At 44.4% G+C, this 20,726-nt stretch overlaps 1 protein-coding gene across 1 annotated transcript in view; it reads left to right on the top strand.

Annotated features, from left to right (window-relative positions):
• The window catches only part of RHBDF1 (rhomboid 5 homolog 1), a 112,369-nt gene that overhangs the window by 55,184 nt on the left and 36,459 nt on the right, over positions 1 to 20,726 (top strand). Inside the window, exons 2-3 of the mRNA XM_037911424.2 lie at positions 2,797 to 2,938; positions 11,072 to 11,202. Coding sequence (XP_037767352.1) covers positions 2,819 to 2,938; positions 11,072 to 11,202 — 251 coding nt within the window. The 5' untranslated portion in view covers positions 2,797 to 2,818. The remainder of the gene's footprint in view (positions 1 to 2,796; positions 2,939 to 11,071; positions 11,203 to 20,726) is intronic.

Raw genomic sequence — 20,726 nt, 5'->3', positions numbered from 1 at the left:
GAGACCTCTGAGCCATCAGTGATTATCTTTGAGAACTCATGGAGGATAGAAGAGATACCAGAGGACTGGAAAAGGGCAAATATAGTACCTATCTATAATAAGGGGAATAAGGACAATCCAGGGAATTATAGACCAGTTGTCTTAACTTCAATACACAGAAAGATAATGGAACAAATGATCAAACATTCTATTTGTAAGCACCCAGAAGAAAATAAGTAACAGTCAACATGAATTTGTTAAGAATAAGTTATGTCAAACCAAACTAATATCTTTCTTTGTCAAGGTAACAAGCCTTGTGGACAGGGGGGAAGCAACAGATATCATATATTTTGACTTCAGTAAGGCTTTTAATGTGGTCTCTTATTACCTTCTCATAAACAAACTAGAGAACTATAGCCTAGATGAACCTACTATGAGGTGGGTGCAGAACTGGCCGGAAAACCATATTCAGAGAGCAGTTACCAATGGCTCACAATTGAGCTGGAAGGGACCTGCAAGGATCTGTCCTGTGTCCAGTACTATTTGATGTCTTCATAAATGATTTGGATAATGGCATAGAGAGTACACTTATAAAGTTTGTGGATGATACCAAGCTGGGAGGGGTACCAAGCGCTCTGGAGGACAGGATTAGATTTCAACATGATCTTGATAAACTGGAGAAATGGTCTGAAGTAAATAGGATGAAGTTCAATATGGACAAATGCAAAGTACTAAACTTAGGAAGGAATAATCAATTGCATAAATACAAAATGGAAAATGACTCCTAAGGAAGAAGTACTGCAGAGAGGGATGTGGGGGTTATAGTGGATCACAAACTAAATATGAGTCAACAATGTAATTCTATTGCCAAAAAAAAAAAAGTGAACATCATTATGGGACGTATCAGGAGTGTTATAAACAAAAAGTAATTTCTTCCACTGTACTCAGTACTGATAAGGCTTCAACTGGAGTATAGCATCCAACCCTGGGCTCCACACTTCGGAAAGATGTGGACAAATTGGAGAAAGTCCAGAGCAGAGCAAGAAAAATTATTAAAGGTTTAGAAAACATGACTGACAAGGAAAGATTGTAAAAATTGGGTTTGTTTAGCCTGGAGAAGAGAAGACTGAGGGGGGACATAAGTCTTCAAGTATGTAAAAGATTGTTATAAAGAGGAGGATGATAAATTGTTCTCTTTAATCCCTGAGGACAAAACAAGAAGCAATGGGCTTAAATTGCAGCAAGGGAGATTTAGGGTAGACATGAGGAAAAAATTCCTGACTGTAAAGGTGGTGAAGCACTGGAAAAGCTTATCTAGGAAGGTTGTGGAATCTCCATGTTTCATTGGAGGTTTTTAAGAACAGATTAGACAAAAACCTGTTAGAGATGGTCTACTCTAGATAATCCTGCCGCAATGCAGGGACTGGACTAGATGATCTATCAAGATCCCTTCCAGGCCTACGTTTCTGTGATTCTAACCCAGGTAAGTGCAAGGAGAATTGGACCTGAGAAAATATTCCTATTTTTCTCCCTCCTCCTTGTAACAACCTTATATGTACTTGAAAACCGTTATGTCCCACCTCAGTCTTCTCTTCTCCAGACTAAACAAACCCAGTTTTTTAAATCTTCCCTCGTAGGTCATGTTTTTTAGACCTTTAATCATTTTTGTTGCTCTTCTCCTGAACTTTCTCCAATTTGTCCACCTCTTTCCTGAAATTCCTCTTTCCAGAACTGGTCACAGTACACAATACAATAATTGCTAGCTTGTATTTATACAAACATTGTGTTCCTGCATCCTCCTCAGCCCACCACGCTGAGGATGCTGAGACAGAAAACAAATTTATATAAAGGGCTCGGCATATTTGTAAATTTGTATATAGGAATAATTGATGAGGAGGATGATTTGTTTCTGTTTCTATTGCACACACAGTGCACTTTCCAAACACAATCCCTGCCAGGAAGAGCTCAACCCAAAAAGGCAAAGGGCAGGGAAAAAGGGCATAACCTCTAGTAAAGTGGGTAAGATGGTAATTTGTCACATTGTTGTTAAAACATTTCGTTAACCACAGTGATTTTTATTTAATGCTATTTCTGTACTATTCCCATATGACTACACTCTGTCCTGGATTTAACCTGGAATTGATGAGCTTCTGTAGTTTGCACACTGGGCTCATTTTTCCTGAGGTCAGTATGTGGTTGGGTTTTATATAAAACAGTTAAATAAAATTGAATTTTAAGACAATAATAGTTAATTAGTGTTTGCCAAAGTCAGAAATATAGTTCTTGGCTCAGGCTCGGCTAGGGAATGGACATGAATCACAAGGAGTTTTCAGAGTGAGGTTGATGGCTTTGATTTGTTGGGAAGGCCCATTGGTTGAATTGGACCCAGGTCCAAATAAGCGGTAATCCATCCTCAGTCCTTGAGGAAATAGTGGCTATTAAGCAAATCTCAGACAGTGTTAATGGAAAGTGAATTTTAAAACAACAACTTAGCGTTCACTCTGGAAACCTGATTCTAGGTGTTCCCTGCCTCCGATTGGAGAACAGAAACATGCCATGTGATCTGTGTGTCTAATCAGAGCTTATCAGAACCGCGGGGAAGGTGACTCTTGAATACCCATAGCAAACTGCTCACAAAACTGCAACAGCAGATTAGTCACAGAAAGTACTCAGCAAATCAGCTAACTAGGGACAGGATTTGAGTGAATCGCTAGCTGCTCACAGCCACTTTGTATGCATGATAAAAGGCGAGATCTGCCTGACCAATGAACAGCATGGACTCCTTCCAAACTCAATGATCTCTTCCCTTTTCCTCAGGCTTGAGGACTGAGACAGGAAGATGTCTGAAGTGCGGCGTGACAGCACGAGCAGTTTACAGCGGAAGAAGCCGCCATGGCTCAAACTCGACATACCGGTGCCAGTCTCTGTGGCAATGCCTGAGGAGCCCACCTTTGTGCAGGTACTGGTATGAGTAATGTACAAAGATCGGGGATGGGGCATAAGGAATGAATATGTGAGTTCAATGTAGTCTGTATGCACAATGGGAAGGGATTTGGATGCTTAGAGCTTTGGACTCTACTGTGTTGAGAGCCTGTTTGCATTATATGGTCTAGGGATATTTTATTATATGGCATTATATGGTCTAGGCCTCCTAGATACAAAACAGGTAGGGCATATTAAATGGTTATTAAGTTACAGGGGTAAGGATGGAAACGAGAGCTTCATTTAAGTCAGGTGATCTGAATTGTATCTTCCAACAGACAAAGGGAGGCAGAAGGTGGGTTGTCTGCAAAGAAAAGATGAAGAGTAAGTGGAGTGTTAACATGTCAGTATGCCAGGAGCATGGGAAATCAGCAACAACCCAGTGGATCCTAAGAGCCACACAATGGACTACAGTACCAGGGAGAATGAAAAAATGGGAATGGGGTGGTTACATATATATCAAGGGCAGAGAGGAACCGGGAAGAAAGTAGCTCCATTAATAAGTGAGGACGGGATGAAATTAACAATTCATAAATAGCTGATAGTGAACTCTTCTTTTTAAACTTGTCTTCAACAACAACAAAAATAGTGAGAAGGTGTTTAGTACAGGAAGTAAGGTAGGAATAGCCTGTACAATAACTATTGATAAAAGGCAGTTAAGAATTAAATACATAAGCTTCATATGGTGATGCTGGCATCTATTATCCCCTCCCTTCCCCATGGAGCCTGGTTTGCAGCTCTTGATATGAAGGATGTCTATGTCCACGTCGACATTCACCCAACCCACTGGAAATTTCTCCCTTTCCGGGTAGAACTACACCACTACCAGAATGGTATTTAGTCATTATTTAACTGCATCACATTGTTGGCTTATATTCAAATCGTGATCCACTATCACCCCAGACCCTTTTCAGAAGTACTACCACCTAACTAGTTATTCCCCATTTTCTATTTGTGCATTTGATTTTTTCTTCCCAAATGCAAAGTACTTTGCTTATCTTTATTGAATTGCATCTTGCTGAATTCAGAACAATTCTCCAATTTGTCAAGGTCATTTTGAATTCTAATTCTGTTTTCCAACGTGCTTGCAACTCCTCCCAGTTTGGCGTCATCTGCAAATTTCATAAGCATACTCTCCACTCTATTATACAGGTCATTAATGAAAATATTGAACAGTACCAGACTCAGGACTGACTTTTCTGGCATCCCACTAGATATGGCTTTTTGGTTTGACTGTGAACCATTGATAACTACTCTTTGCGTACAGTCTTTCAACCAGTTGTGCCCCCACTTTATAGTAACTTCATCTAGAATGCATTTCGTAGTTTGCTCGAGAGAAAGTCATGTGGAACTAATCTCCAGAGTATAGAAGTAGGGAATGGTCTATCGACCACCTGACCAGAATGGCGACAGTGATTGTGAAATGCTCAGGGAGATCAGAGAGGCTACAAAAACAGAAAACCCAATAATAACGGTGGATTTCAACTATTCCCATATTGACTGGGTACATGTACCTCATGCAGAGATAAAATTTCTAGACACCTTTAACAATTGCTTCTTGGAGCACCTAGTCCAGGAATGCACAAGGGGAGAGGCATTTTTGATTTAGTCCTAAGTCATGGAGTCCTAAAGTGCACAGGATCTGGTCCAAGAGCTGAAAATAGCTGAACTGTTCGGTAACAGTGAATATAATGTAACTAAATTTAATGTGCTTGTAAGGGGGAAAATGCCAATGAAACCATCCACAATAGCATTTAACTTCAAAAAGGGCAACTACCTAAAAATGAGGAGGCTAGTTTAAAAAAAATTAAAAGGAACAGTCACAAGAGTGAAATGCTTGCAAGCTGCATGGAAAATATTTTAAGATACCATAATAGAGGCTCAAACTGAATATATACACCAAATAAAAACAACAACAAAACAGTAAGAGGACCAAAAAATGCCCCCGTGGCTAAACAACATAATTAAAGAGGTGGTTAGAGGCAAAAAGGCATCCTTCTAAAAATTGGAAGTCAAATCATAGAATCATAGAATATCAGGGTTGGAAGGGACCCCAGAAGGTCATCTAGTCCAACCCCCTGCTCGAAGCAGGACCAAGTCCCAGTTAAATCATCCCAGCCAGGGCTGTGTCAAGCCTGACCTTAAAAACCTCTAAGGAAGGAGATTCTACCACCTCCCTAGGTAACGCATTCCAGTGTTTCACCACCCTCTTAGTGAAAAAGTTTTTCCTAATATCCAATCTAAACCTCCCCCATTGCAACTTGAGACCATTACTCCTCGTTCTGTCATCTGCTACCATTGAGAACAGTCTAGAGCCATCCTCTTTGGAACCCCCTTTCAGGTAGTTGAAAGCAGCTATCAAATCCCCCCTCATTCTTCTCTTCTGCAGACTAAACAATCCCAGCTCCCTCAGCCTCTCCTCATAAGTCATGTGCTCTAGACCCCTAATCATTTTTGTTGCCCTTCGCTGGACTCTCTCCAATTTATCCACATCCTTCTTGTAGTGTGGGGCCCAAAACTGGACACAGTACTCCAGATGAGGCCTCACCAGTGTCGAATAGAGGGGAACGATCACGTCCCTCAATCTGCTGGCAATGCCCCTACTTATACATCCCAAAATGCCATTGGCCTTCTTGGCAACAAGGGCACACTGCTGACTCATATCCAGCTTCTCGTCCACTGTCACCCCTAGGTCCTTTTCCGCAGAACTGCTGCCTAGCCATTCGGTCCCTAGTCTGTAGCGGTGCATTGGATTCTTCCATCCTAAGTGCAGGACCCTGCACTTATCCTTATTAAACCTCATCAGATTTCTTTTGGCCCAATCCTCCAATTTGTCTAGGTCCTTCTGTATCCTATCCCTCCCCTCCAGCGTATCTACCACTCCTCCCAGTTTAGTATCATCCGCAAATTTGCTGAGAGTGCAATCCACACCATCCTCCAGATCATTTATGAAGATATTGAACAAAACCGGCCCCAGGACCGACCCCTGGGGCACTCCACTTGACACCGGCTGCCAACTAGACATGGAGCCATTGATCACTACCCGTTGAGCCCGACAATCTAGCCAGCTTTCTACCCACCGTATAGTGCATTCATCCAGCCCATACTTCCTTAACTTGCTGACAAGAATACTGTGGGAGACCGTGTCAAAAGCTTTGCTAAAGTCAAGAAACAATACATCCACTGCTTTCCCTTCATCCACAGAACCAGTAATCTCATCATAAAAGGCGATTAGATTAGTCAGGCATGACCTTCCCTTGGTGAATCCATGCTGACTGTTCCTGATCACTTTCCTCTCATGTAAGTGCTTCAGGATTGATTCTTTGAGGACCTGCTCCATGATTTTTCCAGGGACTGAGGTGAGGCTGACTGGCCTGTAGTTCCCAGGATCCTCCTTCTTCCCTTTTTTAAAGATTGGCACTACATTAGCCTTTTTCCAGTCATCCGGGACTTCCCCCGTTCGCCACGAGTTTTCAAAGATAATGGCCAAGGGCTCTGCAATCACAGCCGCCAACTCCTTCAGCACTCTCGGATGCAACTCGTCCGGCCCCATGGACTTGTGCACGTCCAGCTTTTCTAAATAGTCCCTAACCACCTCTATCTCCACAGAGGGCTGGCCATCTCTTCCCCATTCTGTGATGCCCAGCGCAGCAGTCTGGGAGCTGACCTTGTTAGTGAAAACAGAGGCAAAAAAAGCATTGAGTACATTAGCTTTTTCCACATCCTCTGTCACTAGGTTGCCTCCCTCATTCAGTAAGGGGCCCACACTTTCCTTGGCTTTCTTCTTGTTGCCAACATACCTGAAGAAACCCTTCTTGTTTCCTAATCCTAATGAGGAAATTAGAAGGGAGCATATACTCTGGCAAGTCAAGTGTAAAAATGTAATCAGCAGGCTGAAAAAGAATTTGAAGAGCAACTAGCAAAAGACGCAAACGAAAGCAACATTTTTTTTTAAGTACATCAGAAGCAGGAAGCCTGCCAAACAGCCAGGGGGCCATTGGATGATCCAGGTGCTAAAGGAGCACTCGAGGAAGACAAGGCCATTGTGGAGAAGCTACATGAATTCTTTGCATCTGTCTTCACTGGAGAGGCTGTGAGGGAGATTCCTTAGGTGAGAAATCTGAGATACTGTCCCAGATTGAGGTGTCAATAGTGGAGGTTTTGGAATAAATTAAACAGTAATAAGTCGCTAGGACCAGACAGTATTCACCCAAGAGTTCTTAAGGAAATGCAGATATGAAATTGCAGAACTACTAGCTGCAGTATGTAATCTAGTGCTTAAATAAGCCTTTGTACTAGATGCCTAGGGGATATCTAATGCAAAGCTGATTTTTAAAAAAGTGTCTAGAGGTGATCCTGGCAATTACAGGCCAGTAAGTCTAACTTCAGTACGAGGGAAATTGGTGAAACTATAGGAAAGAACAGAATTATCAGACGCGTAGAGGAACATGATATTTGAGGAAGAGTCAACTTGGCTTTTGTAAAGGAAAATCATGCCTCATCAAATCTATTAAAATTCTTAGAGAGGATCAACAAATGTGGACAAGGATGATCCCGTTGATATAGTGTACTTGAAGTTTCAGAAAGCCTTTGACAAAGTCCCACACCAAGGGCTCTTAAGCAAAGTAAGCTGTCATGCGATAAGAGGGAAGATCCTCTCCTGGATCAGTAACTGGTTAAAAGATAGGAAACAAAGGGCAGGAATAAATAGTCAGTTTTCACAATGGAGAGAGGTAAATAGTGATGTCCCCCAAGGACATATTCATAAATGATCTGGGAAAGGGGGTAAACAATGAGGTGGCAAAGTTTGCAGATGATACAAAATTACTCAAGATAGTTAAGTCCAAAGCAGACTGAAGAGTTACAAATAGATATTACAAAATTGGGTGAATGGGCAACAAAATGGCAGATGAAATTCAATAATGATTAATGCAAAGTAATGTTAATTGGAAAACATAATCCAACTATACATACTAAATTAGCTGTTATCACTCAAACTGGGATCTTGGAGACATCACGGATAGTTCTCTGAAAACAGCTGCTCAATATGCAACAGCAAACCCAAAAGCTAACAGTGTTAGCAACCATTACGAAAGGGATAGATAATAAGACAGAAAACATAATAATGCCGCTATAGACATCCATGGTAACCCACACCTTTACACTGCATGTGATTCCGGTTGCCCCATCTCAAAAAAGAAATATCAGAATTGGAAAAGGTACAAAGAGGGGTAACAAAAATGATTAGGGGTATGAAACAGCTTCCATATGAGTAGAGATTAAAAAGATTGGGATTGTTCATCTTAGAAAAGATGACAAAGGGGTGATATGATAGAGATTTATGAAATCATGAATGATGTGGAGAAAGTCAATAAGAAAGTGTTATTTACCCCACGTAACACGGGAACTAGGGATCACCCAATGAAATTGAATAGGCAGAAGGTTTAAGACAAACAAAGGAAGTACTTCACACAATGGAGAGTGAACCTGTGGAACTCACTGCCAGGGGATGTTGTGAAGGCCAAAAGTATAACTGGGTTTAAAAGGAATTAGAGAAGTTCATGGAAGATAGTCCAACTATTGGTCTTAGCCAAGATGGTTAGGAATGCAACCCTGTGCTCTCAATGTCCCTAAGAATCTGATTGCCAGAAGCTGGGTTTGGACAACAGGATGGATCCACTTGATAACTTCCCTGTTCTGTTCGTTCCCTCTGAAGCATCTGGCATTGGCTGCTGTCGCAAGGCAAGATATTGGGTGAGATGGACCATTGGTCTGACCCAGTGTGACCATTCTCATGTTCTTACAGTGTCAAAAGCCTTACTAAAATCAAGAAAGACCATATCTAATGCTTTTCCTCTATCCACTAGGCTATTAACCCTTTCAAGGAAGGAAATTAGGTTGGTTTGGTATGATTTGTTCTTGAGAAATCCATGCTGACTATTCCTTTCATAACCCTGTTATCCTCTGATTGTTTAATAATTTGTTCCACTATCTTTCTAGGTATTGAATTTAGGCTGTCTGGTCTTTGATTCCTTGAGTCCTCTTTGTTCCCCTTTGTAAAGATAGGTACTATGTATCCTCTTCTCCAGTTGCCTGGGACCTGACCTGTCCTCCCATGAGTTTGCCAAAGATAATTGCTAATAGATCTGAGATCGCTTCAGCTAGTTCCTTGAGTACTCTAAGATGAAATACATCAAGTCCTGCTAACTTGAATACATCTAACTTATCTAAATATTCTTTAACCTGTTCTTTCCCTATTTTGGCTTTTGTTCCTTCCCCCTTGTTGTTTTAATGTTAATTGTGTTGAGTATCTGGTCACTGCGAGAGAGCAAAGGGAGCGAAGGAGCTGCCTGCAGAATCCTGGGCCAGGCTTGCTAAATGAGCCAGTTGGAGACACCTGTTGCAGGGAAGGAACCTCAAGCAGCTGGTTCCTTATGAGAGAGCTGAAGCAGTTCTGTGGGGAGAGACTGACACCTGAGAAGCTGCAAGGGAGTCAGCTTGTGTAGGGTAGATGCAAACGGATAGGAGAGGCTCTGTGAGGAAACCATTTCTGCCCCCAGGCTCTGAGGTAAGAGCCAGGCCTTGGGACAGATTTGTGGGGGGCTCTGTGAGTGAGTGGTAAAATTCCTTCTTTGTTTGCTTTTTTTGGAGCTTTGTAAAGAAAGAAACCAGACCCCAAGAAGGAGTATAATTGGAGGAGAGAGACTGTGTGTGGTTTGTCCAAGGAGCCCTGAGAAAGGGGAAACGGGTGGGGCACTGCAGACATACCTATGGCCATGAGGGGGCGTTACAGTTATCATAACTTTTTTACTGAAGACTGAAACAGAATAGGCATTAAGCACCTCAGCTTTCTTCATGCCAGCCGTTATTAGCTCTCCTTCCCCACTAGGTAGAGGACCTACCCTTTCCTTCGTCTTTCTCTTGCTCCTAATATATTTAAAGAACCTCTTCGTATTGTCTTTTATGTCCCCTGCAAGTAGTAACTCATTTTGTGCCGTAGTCTTTCTAATTTTGTCCCTACCTGCGTGTGCTGTTCTTAGCAATTCATCTGTGTTTCCACATTTTATAGAACTGTACTAAATGTACAGTTTGGACAGAATTCTGTGCAGTGCTGAGAGTGCCCCTCTAGGGAAGGCTGCAAGACATTCTCTATTTTAGGCCCTTAGTTTCACACACTCTCTTCTGGGCTGATAAAATGTGGAAACACAGATTATTTTGATTTTCAGGTAATTAAAATGCTCCTGATGGAGTCATATTGGCCTCTTACTATTATTCCTATCTTTCCTTCACATTGGGATAATTTGCTGTTGTGCCTTTTATATTGTCTCCTTGAGAAACTGCCAACTCTCTTGAACTCCTTTTTCCCTTAGATTTTTTTCCCATGGGACCTTACCTACCACTTCTCTCAATTTGTTAAAGTCTGCTTTTTTAAGTCCATTGTCCCTGTTCTGCTGCTCTCACTCCTTTCTTTTCTTAGAGTCATGAAATCTGTCATTTCATGGTCACTTTCACGTATATTACCTTCTACCTTCAGGTTCGCTACCAATTCCTCCCTGCTAGTCAGATTGAAATCTAAAATTCTTGTGTCCCTGGTTACTTCCTCTGCTTTCAGAAACAAAAAGTTGTCCCCAGTGCACTCCAGGAACTTGCTGGAGATTTTGTGTTTTGCTGTATTACTTTTCCAACAGATGTCTGAGTACTTAAAGTCCTGTATTACTACCAGGTCTTGTGTTTTGGATACGATGGCAAAGTCCATCTCCTCACTCATGTGACTAGTGCCCAGTTCTGGGGTTGCAGCGCTGTGAGCCTGGGGGTGTGTAGGGAGAGAGGCCTGGACCATAAGTGACACATCTTTCTCACCTACTCAGCACTGTGGCAAAGCCTAGAGCAGGGGCAGAAGCCTGGTGCAAGAGCTTTGCCACAAACCCGGCCAGTAGCACTTGTTAGCCCATGAGCTATTAGTGCCCTACAGTGAACAAACAGCCCTTGGCTAGGGAAGCTGCTATACTGTTGGCTCCTTTGTGTTTCATGTCCCTGTTGGGTTTTGCTAGGGAATGAATGTGCAGCATGAATGCAGGGGGACTGAAATGCTCCCCACTTTGTTTTGCAGCCATTTAAACGCCAGGCCTTCCTGAGAAGCATCAGCATGCCTGCTGAGAACACCCGCATCCCCTCCCCGCCAAACGAGGTGCGGCGGCCCATGCTACAACGACAGACCTCCATCACCCAAACCATCAGAAGGTAAGATGTGGCATATTGTGCACACAGACTGATTTAAGAGGGAAAGGTGAAGGCCTTAGGATTCGCTGCTGACAAGCCTCCTGGCTTCGTTTGCACTTTCTGAAGAGATGCAGCAATTTCCTGCTGAGGATTCTGGATGGTGGAGTCCAAGGAGCAGTTTCCTCTACTAAGGAGTGGTTTAGTTAGAACTGCTCCTGGGAGATCAGAGCTTGCCTATGCTGCTGCATTACACTCTCCACCTTGCATTAGAAAGCGCCTTATCATGATTTTTACTGAGCAGAATATTTTTGGAGCGTTAGGACTGCCTGTTCGCTTTGACTTGGTCAGAGCCCTTCAGGAGATTATTGTGCTCCATGTTTGGGAAGATACTTCAAATCACCGCAAAGGGGGCAGGGTCATGGTTCTTGGGCTGCACACAGAGAAGCAGTATGTGCTAGCCAAAGAGCTTCTGTTGTCCTCCTGTGCCACAGGCCCAGTCCCAGAGGTCTCCTGGGGCCAGCAGCTCTGCACCGTCCTTATTCAGGGCCATTTGCACTTGGTCCAGTATGACCTCAAGCTGCTGTTTTGCCAGAACCAATGGAAATGAAGGGCTTCCTTGGCTGAGATCCAGCTGCAGCTGGAGGGGCCATGGGCAACAGTTAGTTTGGACAGAATTCTGTGCAGTGCTGAGAGTGCTCCTCTAGGGAAGGCTGCGAGACATACTCTATTTTAGGCCCTTAGTTTCACACACTCCCTTCTGGGCTGATGTGTTCTCGGCTTGGTCTCTGCCCAGAGGGAAGATCTTTGGAAAGTTTGAGCAAATTTCCTTTGGCTGCTTGTGTTTATGGCATGTCAAACAATGCACTTCTTGCCTTGTGCAAGCAGTCTGACCATCCCTTTTGAAACGGCAGAACCAGCTGATGTCTGCCTGACGTCTGCTCGAAAGCTTCTCTCTCTCTCACCAGCAGAAGTTGGTCTAATAAAAGATATTACCTCACCTACCTTGTGTGTCTGACATCTGTACAGCAGCCTGGCCCTGGTGGTTCTTAGGAAGGTACATGTGCCTGGATGTGTTTGGGGAAAGAACCCTTGAAAATAGGCAGTTGTTGGAGAAGGAGGGAATCCTGCTGTGCAGACGTAGAGCAGGGGAGAGAGAGCTGCTCTGCAGCTGTTCCCATGGCATCTGCTTTCTTGGCTGCCACCTTTATGCACTTGGGACTTTTGGGGTTCTGGAGAACTTGGTGGGATGGTGTCTGCCCCCAGGACTGAGAGCAACCCCCTGCCTTGTTAGTGATGTCTGTATATTGGGGTAACATGCATCTGCATCCCCAACTGGTCCTGAAGCCCCAGGTCACATTAACAGGCAGAGGTGACTTTTCTGTCTGTATTAGGCATACTGATCCAGTTTCTCCCAGATGTGGCTATCTCCCTACTGATCCCTGCCCTATGACTTTTGGCCTGGTTAATATTTATCATATTATAGTAGCTGCCAGAACTCCAGACAAAATTGGGGCCCCAGTGCTCTGGGTACCTGAACAAACGCAGTGTGAGACTTGCCCCATGGATGAACAACATGCACAGCTGAATGGTCCCCACTCAGTTATACTCTTTTCCTAATTATCATTTTAAATAGTCCCCCCCATTCCTGAAAATGTGACGTGGGGAACATGCTTGTACGTCTGGCTCTTGGGTGTGATGGATTTGATCCCCATCTCACATACTCTGCTAATGTGGTTCTGCTGGCTGTAAGGAGGTCATTCCCCGTTTATGGGAGAGGAGCCTTCAGCTCCCTTGATGATGAGCTCCTCCCTCTGCATCTGCCCTTGGTACCTGGGAGGCCACTGGGGCTTGGAGGGTTGATGCCCTCTGTGCTGCCATCCAGAGGGCAGCAGAGGGTGGAGGGTTGGTGCTGCCATCCAGAGGTCTAACAGGGCAGAAAGTCCATTGATCAGTGTATGTTGGGATGTCTCTGGGGTTCACAGCCTGTTCATTTCCTAATCTCCTACCTACCCCCTCCCTGCCAACAATCACTTTCTCAGACCTCCTGAACAGCACACAGAGTCCTGAACACCTGGCATTGGGCCAGGTTCATTGCTGCTCTGTGACCTTTGTAACAGCTAGACTGGCCATAGGGAAGGCATGAGCACCCTGCTCAAGAAATAGGGAATACACCATGGAGAAGGAGCCTGTGTCAGGCCCAACACCTGAACCACTACCTCTGCAGGAGCTCTGAGCGCTGGGTGCATTCTGGGGGATAGGCCAGAGAAGTGAGAGGGCAGTTGAGGTTAGGAGGCGGTTCGGCCGGCTCAGCCCTGAGCGCCAGCAGTTCTGCACCCTTGTAATGGCCCATAGGGACCATTGCAACTGGGCACAAGTTAGAGCAGTCCCTAAATGGGGGAGGCACAGGCTGCCTCCCCTCTATCCTTGCATTAGCACAGCTGTGGGATGAATCTTCCCCCTTGTGCTGTTCAGAGGGGTGAGGGCTCCTTGGGCTGTGGAGGGGCTACAGCAGGTACAGAGTGGTCCCTGGATAGTGGAGAAGCTGCTCATGCTCCATTGAGGAGCTGAGGTCAGATGATCTGCTCATGCCAACAGTCCCTAGATCTGACTCTCTGGGCCTGGTCCTGGGCAGGGCATGCTTGGTGCTGGGTCTTTGGCTATTGATCTGACGGAGCTTGAGTCCTGCCTTTCTGGGCATGTTGGAAAATCCATTTACTCTCTCAGGCTGGGGGTAGCTGTGGGCTCTGCTTGGTAGCCTGGATCTGGCGTTGTGTCTCTGCTGTAGTGAACGTTTCTATTGTTTGTTTTGTGCACTGTTATTTTACAGCCCTGAGAAGTGCACAAGGCCCCTCCCAGTGCAACTGGAGAGTCACAATTCCTGGGTGGGTAAATGGCTCAGAAGTCCCATTCGCCTTCATGTCACGTACAGGAACTTTCGAAAATGTTCTCCTACTCTGAAAAGGTGATTTCGAACATGCTGCAGTAAGACAATGTAGCTGTTCCACACAGGCTTGTACACAGCAGAGAGGGTCTGCTAAGGGCACTGCTTTTCTTTATGCCTTTTGGCAAGTGTCTTTGACTCATGGCTTGTAGATGGTCCACCAGATTCCTAAGGAGTGGGCAATGGGTCTGGTGGACCAGCTTGGAAGGGTATTCCATGGGCAGGAGGGAGTTGTAGGAGATGCAAATGGGGCACTGAGGGTGGGAGACAAGGGTGGGAAATGCTGTAATAAAAGACTAGGTCAGATAAGTAGGAAGGGCAAGACTAGAAATGTACATTTGATACAAAGAAGGTGGAGAGCCAGTCGAGAGATGCAAGGACAGGGTCTGATGAGCTGGCCAGAAAGATGATCTCAGCAGTTGTGTTGTGTGGACTGGGCAGCACTGTGTATATCAGGGAGTCTGCAGACATTAAGGCAGGAGATGATGGGGGTCTGGATGAGAGTTTTAATGGTATGGACAGAAAGGAAAGAGCAGACCTTAGTGATGCTGAAGAAGAAGAATCAGCAGGATTCTCTCCCATGGCCTAGATTCCAGTGTAGGGAGATGAAAGGGTAAGAGCCAGAGGTCCCCCAAGGGAGAGGAAGGAGATAGGGGTAGACAATGGCTGAGATGGAGTGGTAGGAAGGGAAGATCAGGAGGCCAGTTTTGGCCCAGTTGAGTTTAAATTGACAGTAAGACTTCCAGGAGGAAGCTGGGAGTGTTTGATTCAGCTTCCTGGCCTCTGCCCCTACTTTCACGGGGGCTGGTCAGCAGCATCCTGATTTCATAGAGAAAGCATCTGACGCATGGAGAGGTAAAAGCCAACATTTCCAATTGTTGGTGCCTAAAGGTGGGCAGCTCAGTCCACGTTCAGTAGGGCTGTCGATTAATCACAGTTAACTCACACGATTAATTCAAAAAAATTAATCCCGATTAATTGAAGTTTTAATCTCACTGTTAAACAATAGAATACCGGTTGAAATTTATTAAATATTTGGATGTTTTTCTACATTTTCATATGTATTGTATTCTGTGTTCTAATTGAAATCAGTGTATATTATTTGTTATTACAAATATTTGCATGTAAAAATGATAAACAAAACAAACAGTATTTTTCAATTCACCTCATACAAGTACTGTGGTGCAGTCTCTTTGTCCTGAAAGTGCAACTTACAAATGTAGAATTCTTTGTTACATAACTACACTCAAAAACAAAACAATGTAAAACGTCAGAGCCTACAAGTCCACTCAGTCTTCTTGTTCAGCCAATCGCTAAGACAAACAAGTTTGTTTACTTTTATGGGAGATACTGCTACCCACTTCCTATTTACAATGTCACCAGAAAGTCAGAACAGGCATTTGCATGGGACTTTTGTAGCTGGCATTGCAAGGTATTTACGTGCCAGATATGCTAAATGTTTGTATGCCCCTTCATGCTTTAGCCACCATTCCAGAGGACATGCTTCCATGCTGATGACGCTCGTTTAAAAAAAAAAAAAAAGTGTTAATTAAATTTGTGACTGAACTCCTTGGCAGAGAATTGTATGTCCCTTGCTCTGTTTTACCTGCATTTTGCCATATATCTCATGTTGTAGCACTCTCGGATGATGACCCTGCACATGTTGTTCATTTTAAGAACACTTTCACTGCAGATTTGACAAAATGCAAAGAAGGTACCAATGTGAGATTTCTAAAGATAGCTACAGCAGTCGACCTAGGGTTTAAGAATCTGAAGTGCCTTCCAAAATCTGGGAGGGACGAGGTGTGGAGCATGCTTTCCGAAGTCTTAAAAGAGCAATACTCCAATGCAGAAACTACAGAACCAGAACCACCAAAAAAGAAAATCAGCCTTCTGCTGGTGGCATGTGACTCAGATGATGGAAATGAACATGCGTTGGTCCGCACTGCTTTGGATCATTATCGAGCAGAACTCGTCATCAGCATGAATGCATGTCCTCTGGAATGGTAGTTGAAGCATCAAGGGACATATGAATCTTTAGCGCATCTGGCACATAAATATCTTGTGATGCCAGCTACAACAGTGCCATGAGAACGCCTGTTTTCACTTTCAGGTGACATTGTAAACAAGAAGCGGGCAGCATTATCTCCTGCCAATGTAAACAAATTTGTTTGTCTGACCAATTGGCTGAACAAGAAGTAGGACTGAGTGGACTTGCAGGCTCTAAAATTTTACATTGTTTTATTTTTGAATGCAGTTTTTTGTACATAATTCTACATTTGTAAGTTCAACTTTCATGATAAAGAGATTGCACTACAGTACTTGTATTAGATGAATTGAAAAATACTATTTCTTGTTTTTATACAGTGCAAATATTTGTAATAAAAAATAAAGTGAGCACTGTACACTTTGTATTCTGTGTTGTAATTGAAATCAATATATTTGAAAATGTAGAAAACACCCAAAAATATTTCAATAAATGGTATTCTATTATTATTTAACAGTGTGATTAATGGCACTATTAATCGTGATTAATTTTTTTAATCTCTTGACAGCCCTAATATTTAGGCACCTAAATAGAAAGTGGCTTCAGTTCCAGAAGTCTGGGGGACACAGGCCTCTCTGGCGTCAGCAGGAGTCTTGGGGAAATCAGGTCAAGAGTGTAAGTGCATGAAAGGGAGTCTGTGGCCTACCACATTGCCCCAGGCCCTGCTCCAAGTTACAAGCACAGAGGCTCTTTTCTGCCATTCCCAGCTTCTCTCTGCAAGGTTGTGCTGTCCATCAGAGCATGGCCTTGGGTGCACCTGGTCTCAGCTGTCACTGTGGTGAAAATGTTATGAACAGGAATAAATGACAATGCAATACCCTCCCTTTACCCCGTCCCCAGTGGCAATGGGAAAAGGCACCTCTCATTTGCTGCCTCTCCCTGCAGGCTCTCTCCCTTCAGCTCTCTTTTCTTTGCAGCAGACGGGTACGGTTTGAGAGGATTCAGACCCTGCCTATTCATGGGCACCGGGCAGGCAGGAGGCCCCTGAGAAAAAGGCAGTCAGTTCCCCGATCGCTCTTCAGGTACCCGTGGTATTGAGTGTGAAGCCCAGCCAATGCATGTGTGTGGGAGGGCTGCTGTGAACCGTGCATGGATGCTAGCCCTGCGCCATGCTGCCTACTGCATAGACCCCAGGGCCTGGGCAGGATCCAAACAAAGGGGCCTGCTGTGGTGGGTGTCATGTGCGCACCTAACGGAAAGAATGGTCACATCCACTAAACGTTTCAGAAGCTGAAAATACCGAGCATGGAATTGACTAATGAGCCATTAGCTTCCTTCCCTCCCTAACAAGCCCTCAGCCTGCTGGTCTTCTTCACAGCTGGAACCAATTCCCAGAGGCACGCCTGAGTCCCACAGACCTCCAGGTGCAGGGTGCACTTCTTCATCCTGCCATGCTAATGGGAACAGAGTAGTGTGTACACAATGCCTTAGAATGATAAACCGTCCCCTGGGGAGGGGAAAAGAGAAAGAGAATGACCCACAGGACACAGATGCTAGTTACTGCGCTTGATATGCCTCTGGAAGGTGCTCAGATAGCAAGGGGGATATGTTACACTCCCAGACCAGGAAGGGTTTTAAAACTGGGGTTTTATTAAAGTTACTATCCAAGAAACCAAACAAACGCAGCTTGCCCAAGCCCCATGCCTGCTCAGTCTCACTGGAGTACAACTGCCTCCTGCAACCACACTTTGCTTCCCCACTGTGTTCCCTTTAACCTCTTCAGCAGAGCTCCAAAAGGGACAAAGGCACATCTTTAGGGCTAGGGTGCACACAAATATAACCCTGGCATTCCATTATGAGTGCTACAAATAGAACAGAATAGCTGCCCATTCCATCCTAACATCACAGCTTTGACTTCAATCAGAGCAATTGTTTTCTTTTGTCCTCTGCTGTCAGGGCAAGGGGCCTGCCTTGCTGGTGGCTAATGGAGGTGGAGGGTGTTCAGAGGGCTCCGAAGCATGATCCATTTCTGTCACTACATTGTTCCATCCGTGGTTGGTTAGGACAGTAAAATGCTTTGTCCTCTTCCTTCAGTGGAGTGGCCCCTAGGTACAGGCTTCACCCTCACAGATTACCTTGGTTCACATACGTCCTGTGACAAAAGAAGTGACTGGGAAGATGGATAGAGTGCTGGTTACAGAAGCCTCGAGACAAATCTGGTCAACTGAGCTATAAAGATTGTTTTGAAGCCTTACATTGTGGCTGCGCAGGAAGTAAGGAAAGTTTCTTTCCTCCACTGTAGCACCTGTACAGTCTCAGTCAGTGGGTTTGTTTTGGGCTGTGGACAGCCCAGTTAATTCAGGCTGTTTCAGCTTGGGTGCTGATTCTAGTCCCTCTCACTGTGGGCAAATGGAGAACATTGTTCAGATTTGAGCTGACCTATCGGTGTCTGTAGGAGCAGAACAATATCCTGAGGGGATAGACTCCTGAGCGGAGTGCAAAGCCGCCTCTTGACTTTTGGCCTGTATCACCTTACTGAGGTGCTGGAGGTGTTAGGAGAAATTTGGGTCACTCCAATCAGGTGAGATCCACAGGCTGGTGAAGACCAGTGGGGAGCGCTGGGTTTGTTATTAGAGGAAACTCTCCATGTCTCTGCCAAGGAGGAGATGTTGGTGCTTGACTAGAGTTCACCATCCGGGGCCTGGTTGGATGAACAAGTGATGTTGGGCCAGGATGGCTTTGTTCAACTTGCATGTGTCCAGAAGGACAGGTTCTCTTCTCTTGGATGCAGACCTTAAGAACATAAGAATGGCCATACTGGGTCAGACCAAAGGTCCATCCAGCCCAGTATCCTGTCTACCAACAGTGGCCAATGCCAGGTACCCCAGAGGGAGTGAACTTAACAGGTAATGATCTAGTGATCTCTCTCCTGCCGTCCATCTCCACCCTCTGACAAACAGAGGCTAGGGACACCATTCCTTACCCATCCTGGCTAATAGTCATAAATGGACTTAACCTCCATGAATTTATCCAGTTCTCTTTTAAACCCTGTTATAGTCCTCGCCACAACCTCCTCAGGCAAGGAGTTCCACAGGTTGACTGTGCGCTGAGTGAAGAAGAATTTCCTTTTATTTGTTTTAAACCTGCTACCCATTAATTTCATTTGGTGGCCCCTAGTTCTTATATTATGGGAACAAGTAAATAACTTATTCACTTTCTCCACACCACTCATGATTTTATATACCTCTATCATATCCCCCCTTAGTCTCCTCTTTTCCAAGCTGAAAAGTCCTATCCTCTTTAATCTCTCCTCATATGGGACCCGTTCCAAACCCCTAATCATTTTAGTTGCCCTTTTCTGAACCTTTTCTAATGCCAGTATATCTTTTTTGAGATGAAGGGACCACATCTGTATGCAGTATTCAAGATGTGGGCGTACCGTGGATTTATATAAGGGCAATAAGATGTTCTCCGTCTTATTCTCTATCCCTTTTTTAATGATTCCTAACATCCCGTTTGCTTTTTTGACTGCTGCTGCACACTGCTTGGACGTCTTCAGAGAACTATTCACGATGCCTCCAAGATCTTTCTCCTGATTAGTTGTAGCTAAATTAGCCCCCATCATATTGAATGTATAGTTGGGGTTATTTTTTCCAATGTGCATTACTTTACATTTATCCACATTAAATTTCATTTGCCATTTTGTTGCCCAATCCCTTAGTTTTGTGAGATCTTTTTGAAGTTCTTCATGGTCTGCTTTGGTCTTAACTATCTTGAGCAGTTTAGTATTATCTGCAAATTTTGCCACCTGACTGTTTACTCCTTTCTCCAGACCATTTATTTATAAGTTGAATAGGATTGTTCCTAGGACTGACCCTTGGGGAACACCACTAGTTACCCCTCTCCATTCTGAACATTTACAATTTATTCCTACCCTTTGTTCCCTGTCTTTTAACCAGTTCTCAATCCATGAAAGGATCTTCCCTCTTATCCCATGACAACTTAATTTACATAAGAGCCTTTGGTGAGGGACCTTGTCAAAGGCTTTCTGGAAATCTAAGTACACTATGTCCACTGGATCCCCCTTGTTCACATGTTTGATGACCCCCTCAAAGGTTAGACTGTTGCAGTGCGAGGCTACATTTGGACCTGGTGCAGAAGGCAGCTGCGTGCTGGGTGAATAGTGTGTCTTATTGGGAGCACATGACACCAGAGCTCTGTAATCTACATTAGCTGCTGGTTAACTTCCAAGTAAAATCTAAAATGCTGGTTTTAACCTATAAAGCTCCAGATAGTCTGGGAGCCACCTCTTTTCCTGGGCTTCACTGCCAGAGCTGCCATCTGCAAAGCTGCTTAAGCTAAAGCCCTCTTGGGAATGACAGAGAGGAGGCTGCTGGCAGGGTGAGGGCATTCTCCATGAGGGCCCCTTGATTTTAGAATTCCCTCTCCTCCTTGGAATAAAATAGCCCAAGTCTTTTGACCTTCGGGACACACTGCAAGGCTCTTCTGTTTTGGATATCTGGGAAGGGATATATAGAGGGGACCAGTCTGAGATAAATGGGGTTACAATTGGAGTTTAACAGGAGAGGCTGTTTGAGGCCTTTGAATTGGATATGT

Source organism: Chelonia mydas, chromosome 10, assembly GCF_015237465.2.
Source record: "Chelonia mydas isolate rCheMyd1 chromosome 10, rCheMyd1.pri.v2, whole genome shotgun sequence".
NCBI lineage: Eukaryota > Metazoa > Chordata > Testudines > Cheloniidae > Chelonia > Chelonia mydas.
The sequence above is the reverse complement of the archived record's forward strand: the minus strand, read 5'-3'. Positions and strand labels throughout refer to the sequence as shown.